Source organism: Harpia harpyja, chromosome 6 (genome assembly GCF_026419915.1).
Source record: "Harpia harpyja isolate bHarHar1 chromosome 6, bHarHar1 primary haplotype, whole genome shotgun sequence".
NCBI classification, from domain to species: Eukaryota; Metazoa; Chordata; class Aves; order Accipitriformes; family Accipitridae; genus Harpia; species Harpia harpyja.
The window spans coordinates 37,895,399-37,913,806 of record NC_068945.1 but is presented as its reverse complement, the minus strand read 5'-3'; the positions used below and the strand labels follow the sequence as shown (position 1 = coordinate 37,913,806).

At 45.2% G+C, this 18,408-nt stretch overlaps 1 protein-coding gene across 1 annotated transcript in view; it reads left to right on the top strand.

Moving 5' to 3' along the window:
- Nucleotides 1-2,570: 2,570 nt before the first annotated feature.
- Nucleotides 2,571-18,408, top strand: part of PDZRN4 (PDZ domain containing ring finger 4) — a 254,796-nt gene continuing 238,958 nt past the window's right edge. The window contains exons 1-3 of the mRNA XM_052790608.1: nucleotides 2,571-3,233; nucleotides 5,714-5,800; nucleotides 9,754-9,858. Coding sequence (XP_052646568.1) covers nucleotides 2,574-3,233; nucleotides 5,714-5,800; nucleotides 9,754-9,858 — 852 coding nt within the window. The 5' untranslated portion in view covers nucleotides 2,571-2,573. The remainder of the gene's footprint in view (nucleotides 3,234-5,713; nucleotides 5,801-9,753; nucleotides 9,859-18,408) is intronic.

The following is an 18,408-nucleotide window of genomic DNA, read 5'->3' as shown; positions in this document are numbered from 1 at the left end:
AATTTAGGAAAGTATGAGGATTGTGTTTTTCATTTCCTGATCGCGTCGGAACTAATAGGACTAGTTGTAGGAACAATCCCACGCAAGCACATTGGTAATGTTTGTATGTATTTTCCATGTGTACCCCATTTCCGTGGAGGTCTGGTATGCAGACAGCTGTTACCTCTAGATGAGTTTTGTACATTTGTCTGTATTACAGGTTCTTGTGCTGGGAAATTACTTTTGATATAAACCCCGTCACCTGTGCTGCCATCCGTGCCGACATCTTGGCAAAGAAAGATAGTTTCTTACTCCAGCATGAACAGGGAAAGGGCACGACTGCCTGGAACCATTTTGCCAGTGCACTGACATTTCACCAACGCCCAAAGTGGACCAGAAAGGACAGGTTTTTTTTTTTAAAAAGTATGCCTACGATGGGATTCCTAAACCTCCATTTAATTAATCACCTAATTTAAAAGAAGCCTAAAGGCTCTGAGGCCCAAACCTGGCTATATCATCCCTTTGGCTGCATTTGTACTGGTGAATAAAATGTGCCAGGGGCCCCAGAAGGACTCCCAGCCTCAGCCCCAAGCTGTCACCCCCGAAGCAGGGCGGCCACCCCAAACTATCTCCTGGGACCGGCCCCTGCAACCCTTGTGTTGTGCCCGAGTGCAATTCGGGAGGCTGCTCGCAGGCCTCGGCCAAAACCCTTCCAAGCGTCACGCCAATGGATTAACAGAGGCAGTAGCAGTTTCACAGATCGTGTGCCAGTGTTGGGGCCTGTTCTCTGCCCAGTTTAATTTATGCGTGCAGATGTTACTGCCTGTGTTCAGACCTGAGATTCTGGGCCATATATAAGGAGGTAAAGAAGATACATCGGGATGTTGGGACAGAAGAGGTGGTATAAACAAATGCCAAGGGCAAATGAATAGTTAAATTCAAAGACGGATGAGAGAATACTATTTTTTAATCATCTTCTATAACTTCCAGAATGACACTGATTCTGACCCTATGAGCAAGGCAATTAAAATCAATGGATATACTAGATGGTCAAAACCCAGTATGAATAGCATAATTAGTTACTCAGGGTGTCTGATTTCCTTTTTTGTGTAAGAGAATGTGATTTTGATCTGCAATGAAATATCTTATAATGTATTATAGTGCATTTTCTCCAAGCTGAGAGACTATTTGATGGTGCAGTTCATTATTTTATGGCCATGGTAATCCAACTGAAACTGTGGGTTTCTGTGTGGCAAGTCAGAAACGGTAGGTTGCTGGTGCTTCTCGGTAATGTTTGGGTCTGTAGATGTTCTGTGAGGCATTGCCGGTTGTTACTGTTCAAAATTGCTGAGAAACTTTTGTTAAGCACATTATGGGTAGTCGTAACTGAGATCTGCGGTCCCAGGTACAGTTCTAGGGGCAGGTATGTGCAGAGTTTTCCGTCTTGCTTCGGGAGAAAGGGGTGAGTATTTGCCTCTGCTGCATTGCCCCCGTGTTGTCATCTTAGTCATGGGAAAGAACCATTCATTAGTGGGTCTCAAAAGCCCTGATGGCTTTCCCAGAGGGATGCTCTTGGGACTCAGGGTTTGAGGCAGGAATTGCAGAACCGGTGAGGGCACCCCCCGGCTCTGCCTCCAGAGTCCTCAGTCCAGAAAACATCCTGCGATCTGGGCCTGGACAGGCCAAACCTGCCGTCCTTTCCAAAAGCGACGGTGTCTGACCCACCAAACCTGCCGTCCTTTCCAACAGTGACGGTGTCTGACCCACACGTGAAGGAGCCCGCTGAGGAAACCCCTCGGCGGGCTCCATCCCGCTCTCCTCTGGCAGGTTTTCCACAGGGCTGGGGGGCAGCAACCTGGCCCTGTGTTTTCAATAGTAAAGTTATGTGGGGAATGTGTTAGGGGTTTCATGTTTCAGTGTAGGTTGTGGGTTGTGCGGCAATGAAGGGGTAGAATCCAGGCTGGCTACTGATCCTAAGTACGCGCTTCCAGATTTGGCTGTGTTTTAGCTTTTCTGAAAACGAAAGCGTTGTTTATACACATGTTGTTGTTTAAGAGAGCTCAACGAGCAATTCTGTTATCCCGGCTGTATTTTTGTTGGTGCGGCGACAAAGCGAGCGCGATTAGCGCTGGGGGCTTTGGCTTTCTGCGCCCTGACGGGAGCGAGCCTTTTAGAGAGAGCGAGGGAAGAGGCACACTCACACGCCTGCACTACTTACCGGCACGGTACGAAAAGACCCGAAAGCCACTTTCGCCAGGTCAACCTCCCACCCCTCCGCGACCACAACCGCGGGGCCACGGCGGGAGGTCGGTGGGCGCTGTCCGGGGCCGGCGGACCCCCGCGGCTCGCCCCCTCCTCGCCCGGCGAGGATGCCCGGGGAGGGCGGACGGAGGTGGTGCCGGGGCTGGGCGTGGGGAGGCAGCGCCGGGGAGAGAGAGGGAGGTGATGCGGGGGAAGCGGCCGGGAACTCCAGCTCGGCGCTGCCGCCCGCCTCCCCCGGCGCGGCCCCGCTCCTCCGCCCGCCCCTCGCCCGCCCGCCCGCCGGGAGCGGCTCCAGCGGGGCCGGGGCAAGTTTGGCCGTCTCCGGCCGCGCCATGGGCTTCGACCCGTCTCGCTTCGCGGCTCCGGTGGCGGCGGAGCTGCAGTGCAAGCTGTGCGGGCGAGTGCTGGAGGAACCGCTGTCCACGCCGTGCGGGCACGTCTTCTGCGCCGGCTGCCTGCTGCCCTGGGCGGCTCGGCGGCGGCTCTGCCCGCTGCGGTGCCGGCCGCTGGCGGTCGCCGACCTGCGCCCCGTCCTGCCCCTCCGTAGCCTCGTCCAGAAGCTGGAGGTCAAGTGCGACTACAGCCCGCGGGGCTGCGGCCGCACCGTGCGCCTGCGGGAGCTGCCCGCCCACCTCGCGGCGTGCCGCTACGGGCCGCCGCCGAGCCGTCCCGCCGAGCCGGAGCCGCGGAGCGCGGTCCCCCTCCCCGGCCGCTCGGGGGGAGGAGGCGGCGGTCCCGCGGGGCGGCCGGCCGGAGGGCATCGCTGCCTGCGGGGGCTGCGGAGCGGCGGCGGCGGCGGCCCGGAGCCGGGTACCGAGGTGAAGAGGGAGGCTCTGCGCTGGAGCAGGAGGGAGAAGTCGCTGCTGGCGCAGCTCTCGGCGCTGCAGAACGAGGTGCAGCTGACGGCGCGGCGGTACCAGGCGAAGTTCGGCCAGTACGTGAGCCACATCAGCAGCATCACCCGGGACCTGGCGGGCAGCCAGCCCGGCAAGGTGAGCGCGGCCGCGGAGGCCAGCGGGGCGGCAACCCCCCCCCCCCCCACGCCTCCACTCCAGCGATGCTCTCCCCGGACCTGCTTTTCGCCGTGCCCAACTTGGGAGCCACCGGCCGAGGTGACGGTGCGAGCGGTGTCCCCCGGGGGAGGGGGTAGGAGCCGGCAAGTCACCCCCGAGTCCCCGGCGGGACCCAGCCTGATCCCCCCCCTCTCCGCCCCCGCCGCGCATCCCCCGGGCGGTGCGAGCCGCTTCTGCCCGGGGTGATGGAGCCACCAGCCCCGACGGCGACCGCGCTCCTTGTCGGTCCCTCTTTCGGCGGCCGAAACATCGAGGGCGGCTGGGCGCTTGCTTGGCCGGAGAGGATGGGGAGGGGAAGGGGTGGCAGCCGGTGAGCGGGTCCCGGTTCCTCCGGGGGGGGTGTTCGCATTCCGCTCCCCCCCCTCCCCCCGCCTCGCAGGGACCCGGCTGCCCTGCCTGCTCGGTTTGCTGCAGTTGGGACAGAGCTGAGGGGCAATGGAGCTGGCTTTTAACTCCTCTTTGAGGAGCCGGGAAGTTGTCTTAAAAAAACCTGGAGCGTAAAATTATTGTGAACTTCGGGAACGATGGTGGAAGGACCGCAAAGTCTCTCTCGTTTGGTAGAATGGAGTAACAGTTGACGCTGTCGATAGCAGAGACCGGTGCGGTGCTTCGCTCTCTCCTCAGGTCTGATGGCATTGCTCAGATAGGGACTCGCCTCCTTTAGGCTAAATAAACCATCCGAGAGCACTGGTGAGCTGGCTTAACTCGCTAAGGGAGCTGATTTTTTTTTTTTTTTTTTTGAGCGTTAACTCCTGGCTGTAAGATTGCTGTGCTGGCTGTGGCACTGATGGTTGCAGCCGTGGTGAGGAGCGTTTTAATGCAACGAATTTTTCTTCTTACCCAAATCTTCACGGACCCTTGGGAAGCAAAATCCCAAGTGGAAAAGGTCTGAGCAGCCAAACTTGCTCCTGAAGCAATGTAGCGTGCTGGGCATCTGACTGCTGCACTGGAAATGGGAAAGGGGATGCTGTTTGCAGGACACCTGCGTGCCTAGAAACATGGGTCTTCGTGGCACTGAGCAACTTTGTGTTTGGAGACTTGAATATTTAATCTTTTTCTCTTTTTTTTTTTTTTTTTCCTGATTTCCTTTGGCTAGCTAATGCATGAGGTGTAGGTTGCTGGCTCTGGGAGGTGTGCTCATACATCTGCTGCATCTCTTGGCAGATGGGGTAAGGTCATACGAAGAGGGGCAGCAGTGACTGTTAAGGAGCGTGGGGTGTGCGAGAAAAGCAGTGGCTGTAGAAGGGAGGAGAGAGATCTGGATTTTCAGTAAGGAGTTGGCAGGAGGTGTGGGGATGGACGTGGAGGCATCACTCCTCCTGGGCAGGAGCGGAGGATCTGCCATTTCTGAGCAGTGCCAGTAGGTGCTGCTGTGTGTACTGCTGCTCAGAAACCCCTTCTACAGATGGGACCAGGGTAGTGGAGAAAACAGGCGTTTGGAAGAAAAAGTATCGATAAAGTAAAAAATGTACTTCGTTAAAATCAAAGGTATCGTGCGGCACTAAAACATTTCACTGTCGCAGTTAATAAAACATGGACTTCAGCGTTAAGTGTTGTATTTTGAACGTTTAGAAAGATATACCTTATTTAGGTGTCAAATTTATGTTAACCAACTAATTTATAGAGACTGGCAAACACAAACACCGAACAGTGCTGGATGAATACAGATTTTTTTTTGTGGGGAGTATGGCCTCTGAAATGTAACTATGATCATATGTGAACAAGGTAAAATAAGCTAACTTGCTGTGCTAGACACTTGAAATATTTTTTTGCTCATAATTTTTTTTTTAGAAAATTATTTACCTGTTCACTGAAGGAAAAGGTTTCTCTCTCTTTTTCATTTTTAACTTTGACTCCATCACTGTTGTTGAAAGTTTGCTTCGTATCTTAAACCTTGTTTAGAAAAAACTACTTTTTTACAGGCATGGTTTTGGATTCTTTCTTTTGGGGAGAGAAGTGAAAGGTTGGGATGAAGAGTAGGGTTTCATTTTCTGTGTGTATCTTTCCTGAAAGTTGCTATGAAATGTGTACTGATATGACTTTGGAGTCTGAACATTGTAATGTGGTGTATTTTAACCTGTATGTTTCATGTCTGTAACATTGACGCACATAGGGGTTTTCAGCAGTGCTGAGGATTCCTCCCACCAAAAGCCTGCACTTTTTTCTGTTCAGCACTGAAGATAATTGGGTGTTACCTGTTACTTTTTAGTGGCATGTGACTTCTCCTTTGTTTTTTTTTTTCCACTGCAGAGTCTTTTGTTATCTTTTCAGCTTAATTTCCCTTTAAGCCTTATCTTATGTATTCTCCAGCTAAAAATCTTTTGTACATTAGTGCTTTCACTTAAGATCTTCTTTCTGAGAGTGTATTCTTAAACAATATTTCACCTCTTGCTTCTTAGGGAGGAGAACCCAAACCATTAACGATCATGCTACACCGAGAAAATGATACTTTGGGATTCAATATTATAGGAGGACGACCCAATCAGGTAACGAGAAAAGTAACTGTAGGTTATTTTGACCATGCTTTCTGTTACTATATACACTGTTAGTAATTAAAGAGTTACTTTCGATGACAGTAGGTATGGAATCAGCTCCGTACATAGAAGAACTGTATATTCTCAGGTGTTATTAGAGTAATTGTTTTGAAGACATAATCTTGTGAGAATTGGATTATTCTCATTTTTCAGGAAAGGTGTTCCCATTTTTTTTGCTTTAAAACTTAAGGCTGATCTGCACTTAGTTCCCGTTTGAGTAATATGTATTCATGCAAACTGTTCAATGGAAATCTCTGGGACTACTTATAAGAGTCATTGCTGCAGGATTAAGCCATTGGAATTTTTGGAAACAGCTTGCCCTTTTTTTTTTTCATTTAAAGGAGAGATGAAAATTTGCTTCTGTAGCTCAGATAGTTTAAGCACATGTGCAGCTCTCACATGCCTGCTTTCAATTTTTCTTTCTTTGTGAACTGAAACAGAGTTTTCATCGACCTTGTATCTTAAATCAATCTAGTCTCATCAGTCTAGGTTTAGAAAGTTCATTGGAAACCATAGAATATGCATAAGGATCGCTAACCCCCCTTAGAATATGCATAAGAATATGCCTTTTTTTTTTTTTTACTTCATCCTTCCAAAAGCATTAATCAGGACTGTCATTACATATGAAGGGTAAAGAAACCTGTTAAACTGGAAAATTAATAGTTGATTAAAAAAGGCTTGGTAATATGCACTGATCAGGTTCTTGCTACGTGGGAGAATTGTAACCTCCTACTATTATTGAGGAGGGGAATGGGACCCTGCATATTAGTTTGGCAATCTTCTGCTCTAAAGCTATATTTAGTGGTGCCAAAGAGTCTGTTCCCATTAGCCTAAGAGGTTCACTGTCTGCGCTGCAGAATTACTGCTCCCTGTGGGTAAATACGGAGACCAGCAGTTATCAGATGTTGGTGCTGTAAATCCAAAGCAAGAGTTTCTTCAATTTTTCTAGTGGAAGGATGAGACAACAGGTGGCTATAAGATAAAATACACGTGCTTTGATTATATCCATATTTTGAGTATACCAGTAACGAAGTCCAGACAATCTTTAGTTTGGATTGCAGTGTGACTTCTGTTATTTACAGCTGTAGGAAAACTGCAGGGAAAGGGGAGCGTGGTGTTCAGCTTTCTTGGGATGGCAGCTGAGCTTCTCTGAAGTACTTACATGCTGACAGTGCATACGGGAACAGTTTTTTATATTACAAACTGTTAGGGTTTTTGAATGAATATTCTGGAAGTTTAAGGAGTAAATGATAAGTATATGAAGGTTCATAGCACTGTCCGTGGAGAGAACTGCTGACCGGAGAGAAGGAAATGGTCATGGTCTTCCATTAACACTGATAGCTGGAGATGGAGAAGTTGGCAGAGCTGTCAGGCAGAGCTGGGTCTTGGGGTTTTTTGAGTCTTTGAAATTTAATTTGGAAATTCTGTTTTCTTTTGTTCTCGTCGTGATAAATGTGTATACCACAGACGTTTGACTGGCAGTTCCCAGATATCAGTATAAGGTCTCATTCAACATATCTGGAGCCAAAGGAGATAACAGGAAAACAGGATTGAGTTGACTCAAATAATGAAAATAAAAAACTCTCCTCAAAAACTTAAATAGTGGAACAGGAATTTTTTGGTAACCAGACAAAAAGAGTTCATGAAGGTGATCTGCACATTCGGGTTGTTCAGGGAAAAAGTGCCCTTGGGTGAAGCGTCGGCTCTTGCAGCGGAAGAGCAGAGCAGTGGTGTCATGACATTAGTCACCTACGTGGGAATGTGTTTCTTCACCACGCACTATTGGTGTTTTATAAAGTACAGCGTAGGTTTTTCCCATTGGAAAGCAGGTGACTCTTGGTGACCTGAGGAACGTACACCCATACTTTCCATTGGCTGTGTTTTGTTGCAGTCCATAATGGGCTTCCCCGCTGTTCGCCTTCTACCTGGAGGGAGGAGGAGAGGAAAGGAACGACTCACCACAAGCTTGTCTTTTATTTTGTCAGCAAGGGACTCATTGACTCATTTCACATGAGGTGATTCATTATTCTAATGGAGCAAGGCTGCTTTGATGCCTGCTTTTGTCCTGGGCCCCAGCTCTGGCTGGCTGGAAGGACTGTCCCGCAGAGCAGGCTGTGGGGGCTGTCCCCCCCAGCCTGAGGACACCAGGGCAAAGCCGGGCTGGAGGGAGGTGTGTGCTGCTGGCACGGCTTGGGGCTCCTGCGGTCACCCAACCCCAGGCTCAGCCAAAGGTCGGCTGCACCGACCATCTCGGTAGCTGCCCTCCGTCCCCTGCCGCGCTGGCGGTGGGCTGCCGGACCAGGTGCCGGAGCTCTGTGTGCCACGTGCTGCCTTTTTGGGTCTGGTGGATACCGGCACGTGCTACCGATGGGGACCACGAGCCAGACTGAAATATCCTTCTTCATACCGGGTCATACATTACTCTTGAAAAAGCCAGTGAAATGTCTTATGGAAAAAAATATGGGTTTATGTGGGCGATGGTACTGTAATCTAGCTTTTTGTTCTCTTAAGGGAAAACAAACTGTGTCCCTCCTGTGTTTTCATTAATGGCTATTATGCTTCTTTCATCAGGGTTTCATTTCTTACTGCTTAGATGGGAACTCGGTGGAGGTCTGTTTGTTCATAATTTCAAAATATTGCTGGAACTGTTAATAAGTTTCCCTTTTGCTTCTTACCTGACAGCTATGAATCTCTGTGACAAAAGGAAAAAAAAAAGGAGTTTATGAAATAGTAGTCTGAGTAACATCGTGTTGAGCAAATATTTGTTATCCTGAAATCTACCTGGGTTGAGTCTCCATAGGACAGTTGCCACAGACTGTAAAGCATGGTTTACAGTGGCTCCATTTTTTGTTATGCCTTTATCATTTCCATAATAGAAGAAATTATAAAACATTTTCCTCATGAGCATATAGGACCTAGACCTAGAAACCTGTACACACATGAATTGTGCTGTTGGCCAGGGATTCACCAGTCACAGAAGGAAAATAAGCATCATATAAACTGCTATACAAAGCATAAATCATCTGGAAAAAGATGCCTTCATTTATTGCTGTCTAGGTTATTATTTGTATGAACACTTAAAAATACTTCAGGTAGGCAGTGTCTGCTTGGCATCGTTTCTTTATTAATAATGATTTAGAACTATTTTAAACTATCATGTGATGAAGTAATTTTAGCGTGTGCAACAACATCAGGTGTATTGTTCCAGCTGTGGTAGATAACTTACCTGCTTTAAGTTTGACCTTCATGCGAGTTGTGCTTAGCAATGTGTAAAGATCAACTGGAAGCGGGTTCTCTTTTTGTCCACAGCTGTATGGATTTCACAGTTGAGCAAGTTCTCAATCTCCCATGTGAATAGGATTTATGAGGTTAACCAATTCCAACCAAATCCTATCACTGTTACATGCCAACTAACTAATGCCACTTTGTTCCTTGGAGCTTTATTTTCAAACGCGGAAAAAAAGTTTTCAAGCAGCAGTACTGCAGGAGCCCTTTCCCTCCTGAGAGAAGCACTTGTACATCCATTTTTATGAGTATCTTCCTCTGTGCATTTATGTACTAGTCACTGTCTGCTGTGAAGTCTGAGGTCTGCTTTAAATATTTTAGCTGGGATCTGATTACCATTGCACCCTGTGTCTCATTTAGACTAAAATAACCAGAAGTAAATGGATAATCTTATAAAAAATGCTGGAATAGTTCATTAATTCTGTCCTTTTGATTAATGACTAGTTTGTGTTAAGCAAGCAAGTTTAAAAAAAAAAATCCCAAGGAGCTTAATGCTTATTTAGAAAAGCAAGCTGCATATTTCAGGTGGATTTGCATTTTTCATTCCTGCTGATTTTAGTACCATCTCATTTCTTGTACTAATGTGGCCCTTTTTGCAACTTCCCTATTGCCTGGTACAGAACAATCAGGAGGAATCTGCTGAGGGAATTTATGTGTCAAAGATTTTGGAAAATGGACCTGCAGACAAAGCAGAAGGCCTGCAAATTCATGACAAGATTATTGAGGTAAGGAAAAAAAAAACCCCACCGGTGGATTAGTCTGTTATATTATCAGATTAATCAAGGATTTGATGGTTTTTACACTAAGTATGTTGTAATTTTCCTCTTTTGCTGTGTCTAAACATGATTCTTGTACATGGAACTGCTTGAATATTTCTCAGATATGAAGACACATGATGGATTTTTCCAACAACTAATAAACGTATTGGTCTTGGGCTTAAGCTGATTTAAGTGAGGCAAAGGTGTAGACACTGAAATAGCAACCAAGAGGGGCATTTTGTATTTCTTTTCATTAACTTGAGAAAGAAGGCAAATGACTCTATGGAAGTTCACAGGTTTAGTGAATTGATTTTGCCCTGGGTAGGGGGTATTACTGGTGTGACTCTGGGACACTGCAGAGAAGCTGTGCTGGGAAGCAGTGCCGTGAAACTTCTTAAACAATTAGAGAAAATACTTTCTGCTATATGAGCAAAAGTAGATCATCTCTTCTTCTCACCAGGACCAATATAGCTCTTTCCCAGTCATGTAATATGCTGGCATGGATATTTTAAAGTTTATTCCTGTGTTGTATGCAGTTTTTTCCTGTAAAATAACTGTAATTTTAAAATTATAGTTATAGGTTGCTGCCTAGCCTACATATGTAAGCATAATTAGCCCTCTAAGAAATCTCGAAGGAACAGTTTCAAACGGTCGCTGAAGTAGATTCCTTCGGGTGCTGTCAAAATGGCATTTCGCATCGCAGCTCTAATACAACTCTCTGAATGACAGCACGTACCAGTAGCTGCTGGGTTTGTTTAGGATACATCACTCCAGCCTTGGGTTTAGGGGAGGCTTAGAAGCATGGTGTGAACTTGCCAGTTGGACAGGGTTTTGAACAAAGACACATGAAACAAGTGGATTGGGAGACAAAAGCAGAGAGCTGCTGCTGGCTTCTTGCATTATTTCGCTGTTAAGGACTAGAAACGTAAGCCAAGAGCATTTGAGTGCTGGCGCTGCTCTTAATGTTGGGAGCCTAGACCAGTGTGCAAAATCAAATTATATTTTCTTGTAAAAGAAAGCTCACGCTGTTAGCTGGCAGATACATGTATCTCCAGTAGAAACCAAGCTGGCTGAGCGGAACTGAACTTGCAACATAACTCTTATCTCCGTAAGACATACAAAAAGCTTTCACATCCCATTTTTTTTGTAACAGCAGCCCTATGCTGAAAAAAATCTATTTTCTTCCGACATTACTATTTCGCATACCATGTTGTATTTTCTACAGACTGACCAGCTATATAGTTTTATGCATTTGCTCAACACTTCCTGCTTTATTTTATTGTTCTGTTATAGTACCTTGATTTTTAGGGCAAAATGGAGTGGTTTTGGAGGAAGGAAGAATAAAATCACAAACCAGCATTTATTAAACGTGAGGTCATTTCTCAAAATGCCACCATAATTGGTGCTTGATTTTTATTTCGTTGTAAAATTCTGGCTGTATAAGATCATACTGAGATTTAAATTGCTACTGAGAATGTACAGATTTCAGTTCTATGTGAAACTACAGATCAGTCTAGCATAAGTATTCATACAGCTCTGAATGGAGTACCATTTGCACCATATTAATGTACAACAGCTTTGTATATAATTTTTTGTATTCAGGGAAGCATTTAAAAATGTTCAGGGTTAGGCCAAATATTCTACCAAATGTTTCAGTGTTTCAAAATTTGTTAGACTAAAATAAAAAGAGGAGGAGAAATGGTTAACATTAAGACTTTCTAAATGAAATGCAAAAAAGTAATTATTCCTCCATGCTAGATATAGGAAGCAGCTGGAGGTAAAAGGTTGAATTTTTGCTTGCCCATACATAGCTATCGAAGTCTTCTTGCACCAGTATGCCCTGCCAGCACTGCTGCGGTTTGTTGTGAAGGATCGGTATGAAAGCTTTTGCTGTGAGGAAATAAGTCGGATGGTGCAACTGTTTCAAAAATGTTGGCAGATACACAGAATATGAGCTTTGGTGAAAAGTTGATAGGAAGTGGGACTTCTTATTATTGCTTGCTTTTCACTCATTTGGTGATCTGATCTAATGGGTGATGTTTATGAGACCATTTTTCAATAATCAAGAGCAGAAGGGACTGATGTTGTTCGAAGAGCTTTTAATAGCTTCAGTCAGTTTTTTGGCAATGTGATGCCCGGGGTGTTTCTAGCAATGCGTAGCTAATGGGATAATGGACAGAACTATCCCATTAAATCAGGAGAAAATCTGTTCTCAAGGCGTGTTGCTAAATAAAGAAGGTAATTTGTTTCAGTGCTTTATCAGATGTTTAACAAATGTTAACTGCATGTGGTTGACTACAGTGAGTTGTGCACATTTCAGATGACCATCTCGTGGGTAACCTAGTGCAGCAAATGGATTTCACAGTCCTATGGCATTGGCAGCTGGGATTGGGAGCCAAGCCTGGCAGACATAAGTAGTGCTGCCTTTTACTTTATATACGTCATTACCTGTGGCACCAACTTTGCCAAATAATTGTTACGGTATTTGAAAGGGTGCCAAGGGAAGAAATCAGATTTCTTTCATAAGGTTATTTATGCTAAGTGTAACAACGCCACACAAATGACTTGAGTACCTGGAGGGTTTTGAGATCAACATGCCCGGAATATGGGCCGTAGAGCCTTTTTGACACCTTCATCTGAAAAGGGCTGATGTTTATTTGGGCTTTACCCTCACGCGAGGGTATTTTGTGCTTGAGGACCTGAAAGCTGAGGTGAGGTGGGTGAGGGTGACAGGGCGAGGTGAAGGGCGACAGCCCCAGGGACTCTGTGTGAGGGGCTGCAGCTCTTCACAGGGTACGGTCACAGGGCCCTCGCCGATCGTTTTCACTGTTCCGCTGAGGAACAGGAGATTTCAGGCATAGCTTTACCCTCTTTATTCAAAGTTAACTCCTCTGTGAGAAGAGACTTGTTTATGGCCTGTAAAGCTGGCTTGGGACAGTGATGTGCACAAGCAGCATTTTGGCGATGTGTACTTTCAGGAACCCTGTTACAAGCCAAAAATGATCATTATTTGTTCATCAAGGAGAAACTCTTCCTCATGAATTACTTCTATGTAGCAGGTTCCTCCAGATGTCATGGTCTTCTGCTGCTTTCAGAAGTTTTTATCCAGAAATCTAGCTCCCTAATTTAACACAGTGCAGCATGTGTTCCGGGACTAAACACTGATCACATGCTATAAAAAGCATCTCATAAAACTGGATGCAGCATCAATATCTGTGACTCCCAACATGAAAGCCTTGGATATGAGCAGTGGTATAAAGCTGCCAGACCTCTAACTTTTAGATCTCTGTCTTCTTCCTTTCCACCCTGCCTGTGAATTCCGAGAGGAGGAGGCAAGCAGCAAGCCATGCACAGGACTGTCTATTAGTCTGTGCTGGTTCAAAGAATTCTGGTTGCTGCTGGGAGAAAGTACAAAGTATGTTTAGAACGGTTCACAGTTCTATAGCTATGCATCATTTCATCTCCCCCTCACTTCATGCAAATCCTTCCTACTGAATAAGTTCACTGCTCATCTTTGCTAATGCTAATAGGCTCCTCAAGGCAGCATAAACCAGCTATGATCCTTGGCAATGTTGCTGATACACAGAAGTGTTTTACCTGCTGCTTTTTAAAATAGATATTTATAGTTCTGAGCAGTAACCCTGGAAGTAGCTCTTTCTGTATGGAGGAAAAATTTACTCTCTCAGTTTGCAGTCAGTTCAACTTCACACCAGAATGGCACCACGTTGGCCAGAGCTCCAAGTACACTAGTTAATGCCTAGTTAACAAGCCATTCAGAACTAGTTCTTTATACTTGATTTGGGTTGTTCTTTATAAAATATTAAATTTTACGGAAATTGGTATGTCATCTCCTCTGGTTTTGAGCCTGACTTTAGAAAAAAACAGTGACCGATTTTCTCAAGTCCTCTTTCATTCTGTAAGTCACAGTGTCTTGCAAAATACCATTGCATTACTGAAGTGGGATATGCTGATTTTATCTTTTTACTTCAGCATTGTACATAAAATACATGACCAGGACAGAATTTGCAGTCCCGCAAAAAAAAAAAAAAACCAAACGCAAGCAATATTTCATCAATTTGAGGAAAAAGAGCTACTGTTAATTCACATTGCCTAGGAGACAAAGCCCTGTAGTCACAGCTGAACCTTCTGTAGTAGGTTTGCCAAATAATAAAACAGCAGTGAAAAAACTTGTGTGCAGGTAAAAGGGGCTTAGGCTGAATACCAGAATATTCATTTGAGGAACTGCGAGCACGTCATCGTCTGGAAGGATCAAGTGTTTTTCTGTTCCTTGCACTGCAAGGCAAAGGCTTCTGTTCTTTTACTCTCAAGTGAAATGAGGATATTGGCCCTTTTGCATTTTAGTCAGTTGATTCTCATTAATTTGATGGCTAAGAAGCAGGCATGATGGAGAAGAGAGGAAAGAAAAACATTTTTAGTCTGGGATCTTTAAGTCTTTTTGAAAAATGAGATGGATGCATATGTATCGTGACTGTGTATTTTGTTTATGCAGCCTGAGCTTCATAAGTATGTAATAAATAAGGCTTCATCCCTTATTCCATGTTTCCCTTTGTTCTTTTCACTTTTTTGGAGAGTACACACACAATGGCTTTCAAGCGCATGTCGGCAAAGCCAGTTCCAATAAAGATGAAGTCTTGAGGCTTATCCTGGCAGAAGTAACTTACATCTGCAAAGCGCCTACACAGAAACTTTTTTAACTATTGCCAGACTGCTGACTGTGCTGTGTGTCAGCCTTGTGATGTTTTATCTTCTGCATGTTTCTGTCATTACACTCACTATGTTGCTTAAGCAAAATCTTTGATACTAGTCATGTTTATTTGGCTAAGAATCTCCACTGTCAGATTGTGGCTGTAGAAGTAGTGAGCTTAAAAACTGTCTTCCTGGGATCAGAGCTAGAAGATTTGGGATGGCTTTGAACCAAAGCTGCACATGATGTGGCCAGTAAGATCTGGGTGGTGGCTCAGGAAACTTTTATATAGCTAATTTTAGTGGTGTGGATTTCAGTGTATCTAAATATGCCCAAAGTAGCCTTAGGTACATTAAGTTCTCTTAAATCCTTAACAAATTCATAATGTTATGTTGCAGGTAACCAGGTCTGGCACCTGCATTCATTAGATAACTCCTAATTAGTCTGAAAGATCCCTGGCTTAATAAATTAGTTATACCGTAGGCTTAGAAATGTCTGTAGCCTCTTTTCACCTCTCCCTCACCTGTTGAGATACAGGTTTTTTGACACCTAATTTCTTTCATCTGTCTGCAGAAACTTTAAAAAAGTCAGGTGCGACCAGGTCTGTACATAACTTCATTTGAACAGGAGCTACTGCCCCCACCGACTTTTTTACTTAACAGAAAGTCTTGGAGTGCTTCTGCAAGAAGTGAGCCATCTGGGTTGTGGTCTCTGCCCTGCCTGCAAAGGATTGAGCTTACCTATCCAGGTGATTGCCCTCCTTACCAGGGCAGAGGCTATCCTGTGTGAGACCAGCCTCCACCCATCCTCATCCTCTTCAAAGTGAGCTAGGTGCCAGCAAGCATTTGAGAGTCAGGACTATCCAGCGATAACCTGCTGTGAAATACATGCTGGCTGCAGGGAGCTGTATCTGGAATACCGGTCCTGCCCTTTTCTAGGTAAGCGCTTATGCCAATACATGAGAGTTTTCCTCTTTCTTGCAGTTTTGCGTCTTAGATGACGCTTTCTTGAATGATACTTGCATTTCTGACTTCATAGTATCTTGACTTTGAGAGGGGAGGTAGCAAATGCTGTTAACCAGGATATCCTCTAGCTAGGATACTTCCCTAGATACGAAAGATGGGGTTCCCTGACTGAATAAGTACCAGTAGCTGGGGTTTTCCTCCTCCTGGTCTTTGCTCTAGCTACTGTGTTATCTAAAAGGTGTTTACTGCTCCTGATGCCCGCTCTCAGAAGGCTGTGCAGGAGGGATCAGGTGTAGGTGGAGGAGCTTAGCATTCAGTGTACTGGCTGTGCTAGAAGCCGATGTGTGGGCACCCTGGAATGCCTGGATTTTGTACTTCGTTACCTGAGTTCCCAAATATCGGTAGCCTAAATTTGACTGGACTCGCTATAGGTCTTTAGAGGTGCCTGCGTTCCTCTCTATTCACTGATCTAAAATGCAAATGTTGTGTATAGGAAAACAGGTTATGTTCCTTCTAAAAAGCACTTAAAATTCCAGCAATTTACTGTCTGTGTTTAAAAAGAGAACATGAGACTTTTGTTTATACGTGACCTAAAATTTCTGTATTTTTTGTGGTGAAATATGTTAGAGAATGGACTACTGAAATAATTACACTTTCATATATAATATTTTCTTGCAAATCTTAGTAAGACTTCACAAAATACTTTCTATCTGAAAGAGAAGGGAGAAATAAACCAAAACAATATTTAAGAAAAGGAGAAGTTGGTGTCAGTAGGGTAATAGTGAATAATGACTGTCGTGGTTTAACCCCAGCCAGCAACTAAACACCACGCAGCCGCTCACTCACTCCCCCCCACCCAGTGGGATGGGGGAGAAAATCGGGAAAAGAAGCAAAACCCGTGGGTTGAGATAAGAACGGTTTAATAGAACAGAAAAGAAGAAACTAATAATGATAATGATAACGCTAGTAAAATGACAACAGCAATAATGAAAGGATTGGAACGTACAAATGATGCGCAGTGCAATTGCTCACCACCCGCCGACCGACACCCAGCCAGTCCCCGAGCAGCGAATCCCTGCCCCCCACTTCCCCGTTCCTATACTGGATGGGGCGTCACATGGTATGGAATACACCGTTGGCCAGTTTGGGTCAGGTGCCCTGGCTGTGTCCTGTGCCAACTTCTTGTGCCCCTCCAGCTTTCTCACTGGCTGGGCATGAGAAGCTGAAAAATCCTTGACATTAGTCTAAACACTACTGAGCAACAACTGAAAACATCAGTGTTATCAACATTCTTCGCTCTGAACTCAAAACATAGCACTGTACCAGCTACTAGGAAGACAGTTAACTCTATCCCAGCTGAAACCAGGACAATGACTTACGGTTTTGTGATCAGAAATTCAGTATTTGATCCCTTAGTTGATTGAATGGAGTCTTATGTTCATAAAAAGGCAAAATATTATTTTGATACTTGTGTAAAGCAGCATCATGAAAAATTCTAAAATGCCTTGGATTTTAAGAAGTGATTCATTTTTTTTTAATCTGAAGTATAAACTGAGAAGTTTCTATCTGCTGAGAACTTGCTGTGGACCCAGCTCTAGAGAGGTGCAAGCCTGTAAGAGGGTGTCCCAGCTGTGTTCGTTTTGGGCTTGCTCTCACAGACAAACCAGGCATGTGTGCAAGTATAACGCTACCTTGTTTTTGTGGAAATACGTGTGCTCACAGTGCTTTCATCTAAAAAAAGTGGAACTGCCAGACATGTGGTTGGAATATGACCACCAGACCAGCTCTCCAACTGGTTTATTTGCAGAATTGGTATATTCAAGAGATAAGGCGGTATCATCCTTTTCAGCAAATCTCTTCGGCTTGCGAGTCATAGCTCTTTTGAGATGCAGCTAGCTGGTGTACTGCACATTTGTATGTGCCTGGATGCTCCTCTGTGAGGGGCTCCCAGTAAGCAAAGCAAAGGAGATACTGGGGTGGCTGGAACAGGGCACAAGGCAGATGGGGCAGAAGGAGCAGTGTGGGAGTATTTCTGAAATGTGACCCAGCGTGAAAGGAGTCAAGAGAGCAAGCTAAGTGGAAGTGATGAAAATCATCTTTTACAATGGGTTTTTATGCTACTTCTACCATGTTGGGTATTTGTCTATGTGGCTTAGGTTAGGCATGATAGGCTTTGGGATCTTGCATGCATGTGAGTGTGCGTAACCCCCTCTCTCCAACGAGATATTTGTGTTTTACTCTGACTGTGGTGGATCTCCACAGCAGCTGGATCACTGTAGGAGCAGAAGGGGAAGAGTGAAGGAGAGTACGCAAGGAAGAAGAAAAATGGAGGAACTGAGCTTTACAATTAAATAGTACAAAGCACCGATCTTATGTTTCCACAGGAGTGCTTTCCAGTGCTTGCCCATAAAGAGGCAGTGTGGGAGAAATGGAGGGGATGTAGGAATAGGGGTAACTGAATTGTGGAATAGCATCATCTGTGCACACTGCCATGAACCCTGATAGGGAAATAAGGTGGAACGGTACTGGAGCAGAACTATGATAACTGTATTGTGTCTGCAGAGTGGGGCAGTAGCCAAATTGGCAAGTCAGCGGTGCTGTTAGGTAGGAAGGATTCTGGTTAACCTGTGGAAGAGCTGACTAACATAAGAACCTGCAAGATCCCATAAATGGTGTTGCTACCATGCACCACAGATCCTTAGGCACCATGTGAAGGTCTGATCACACCCATCTCCTCCGTAAAGTGTCTAATCTCACCCCTGAGGGATAACGTGTTAGAAACTTGGCAAGCTGAAACTCAGCATCTTCCTAGATGCCCTGTTTGAGCTTGTCTTTGCTGCATGTCAT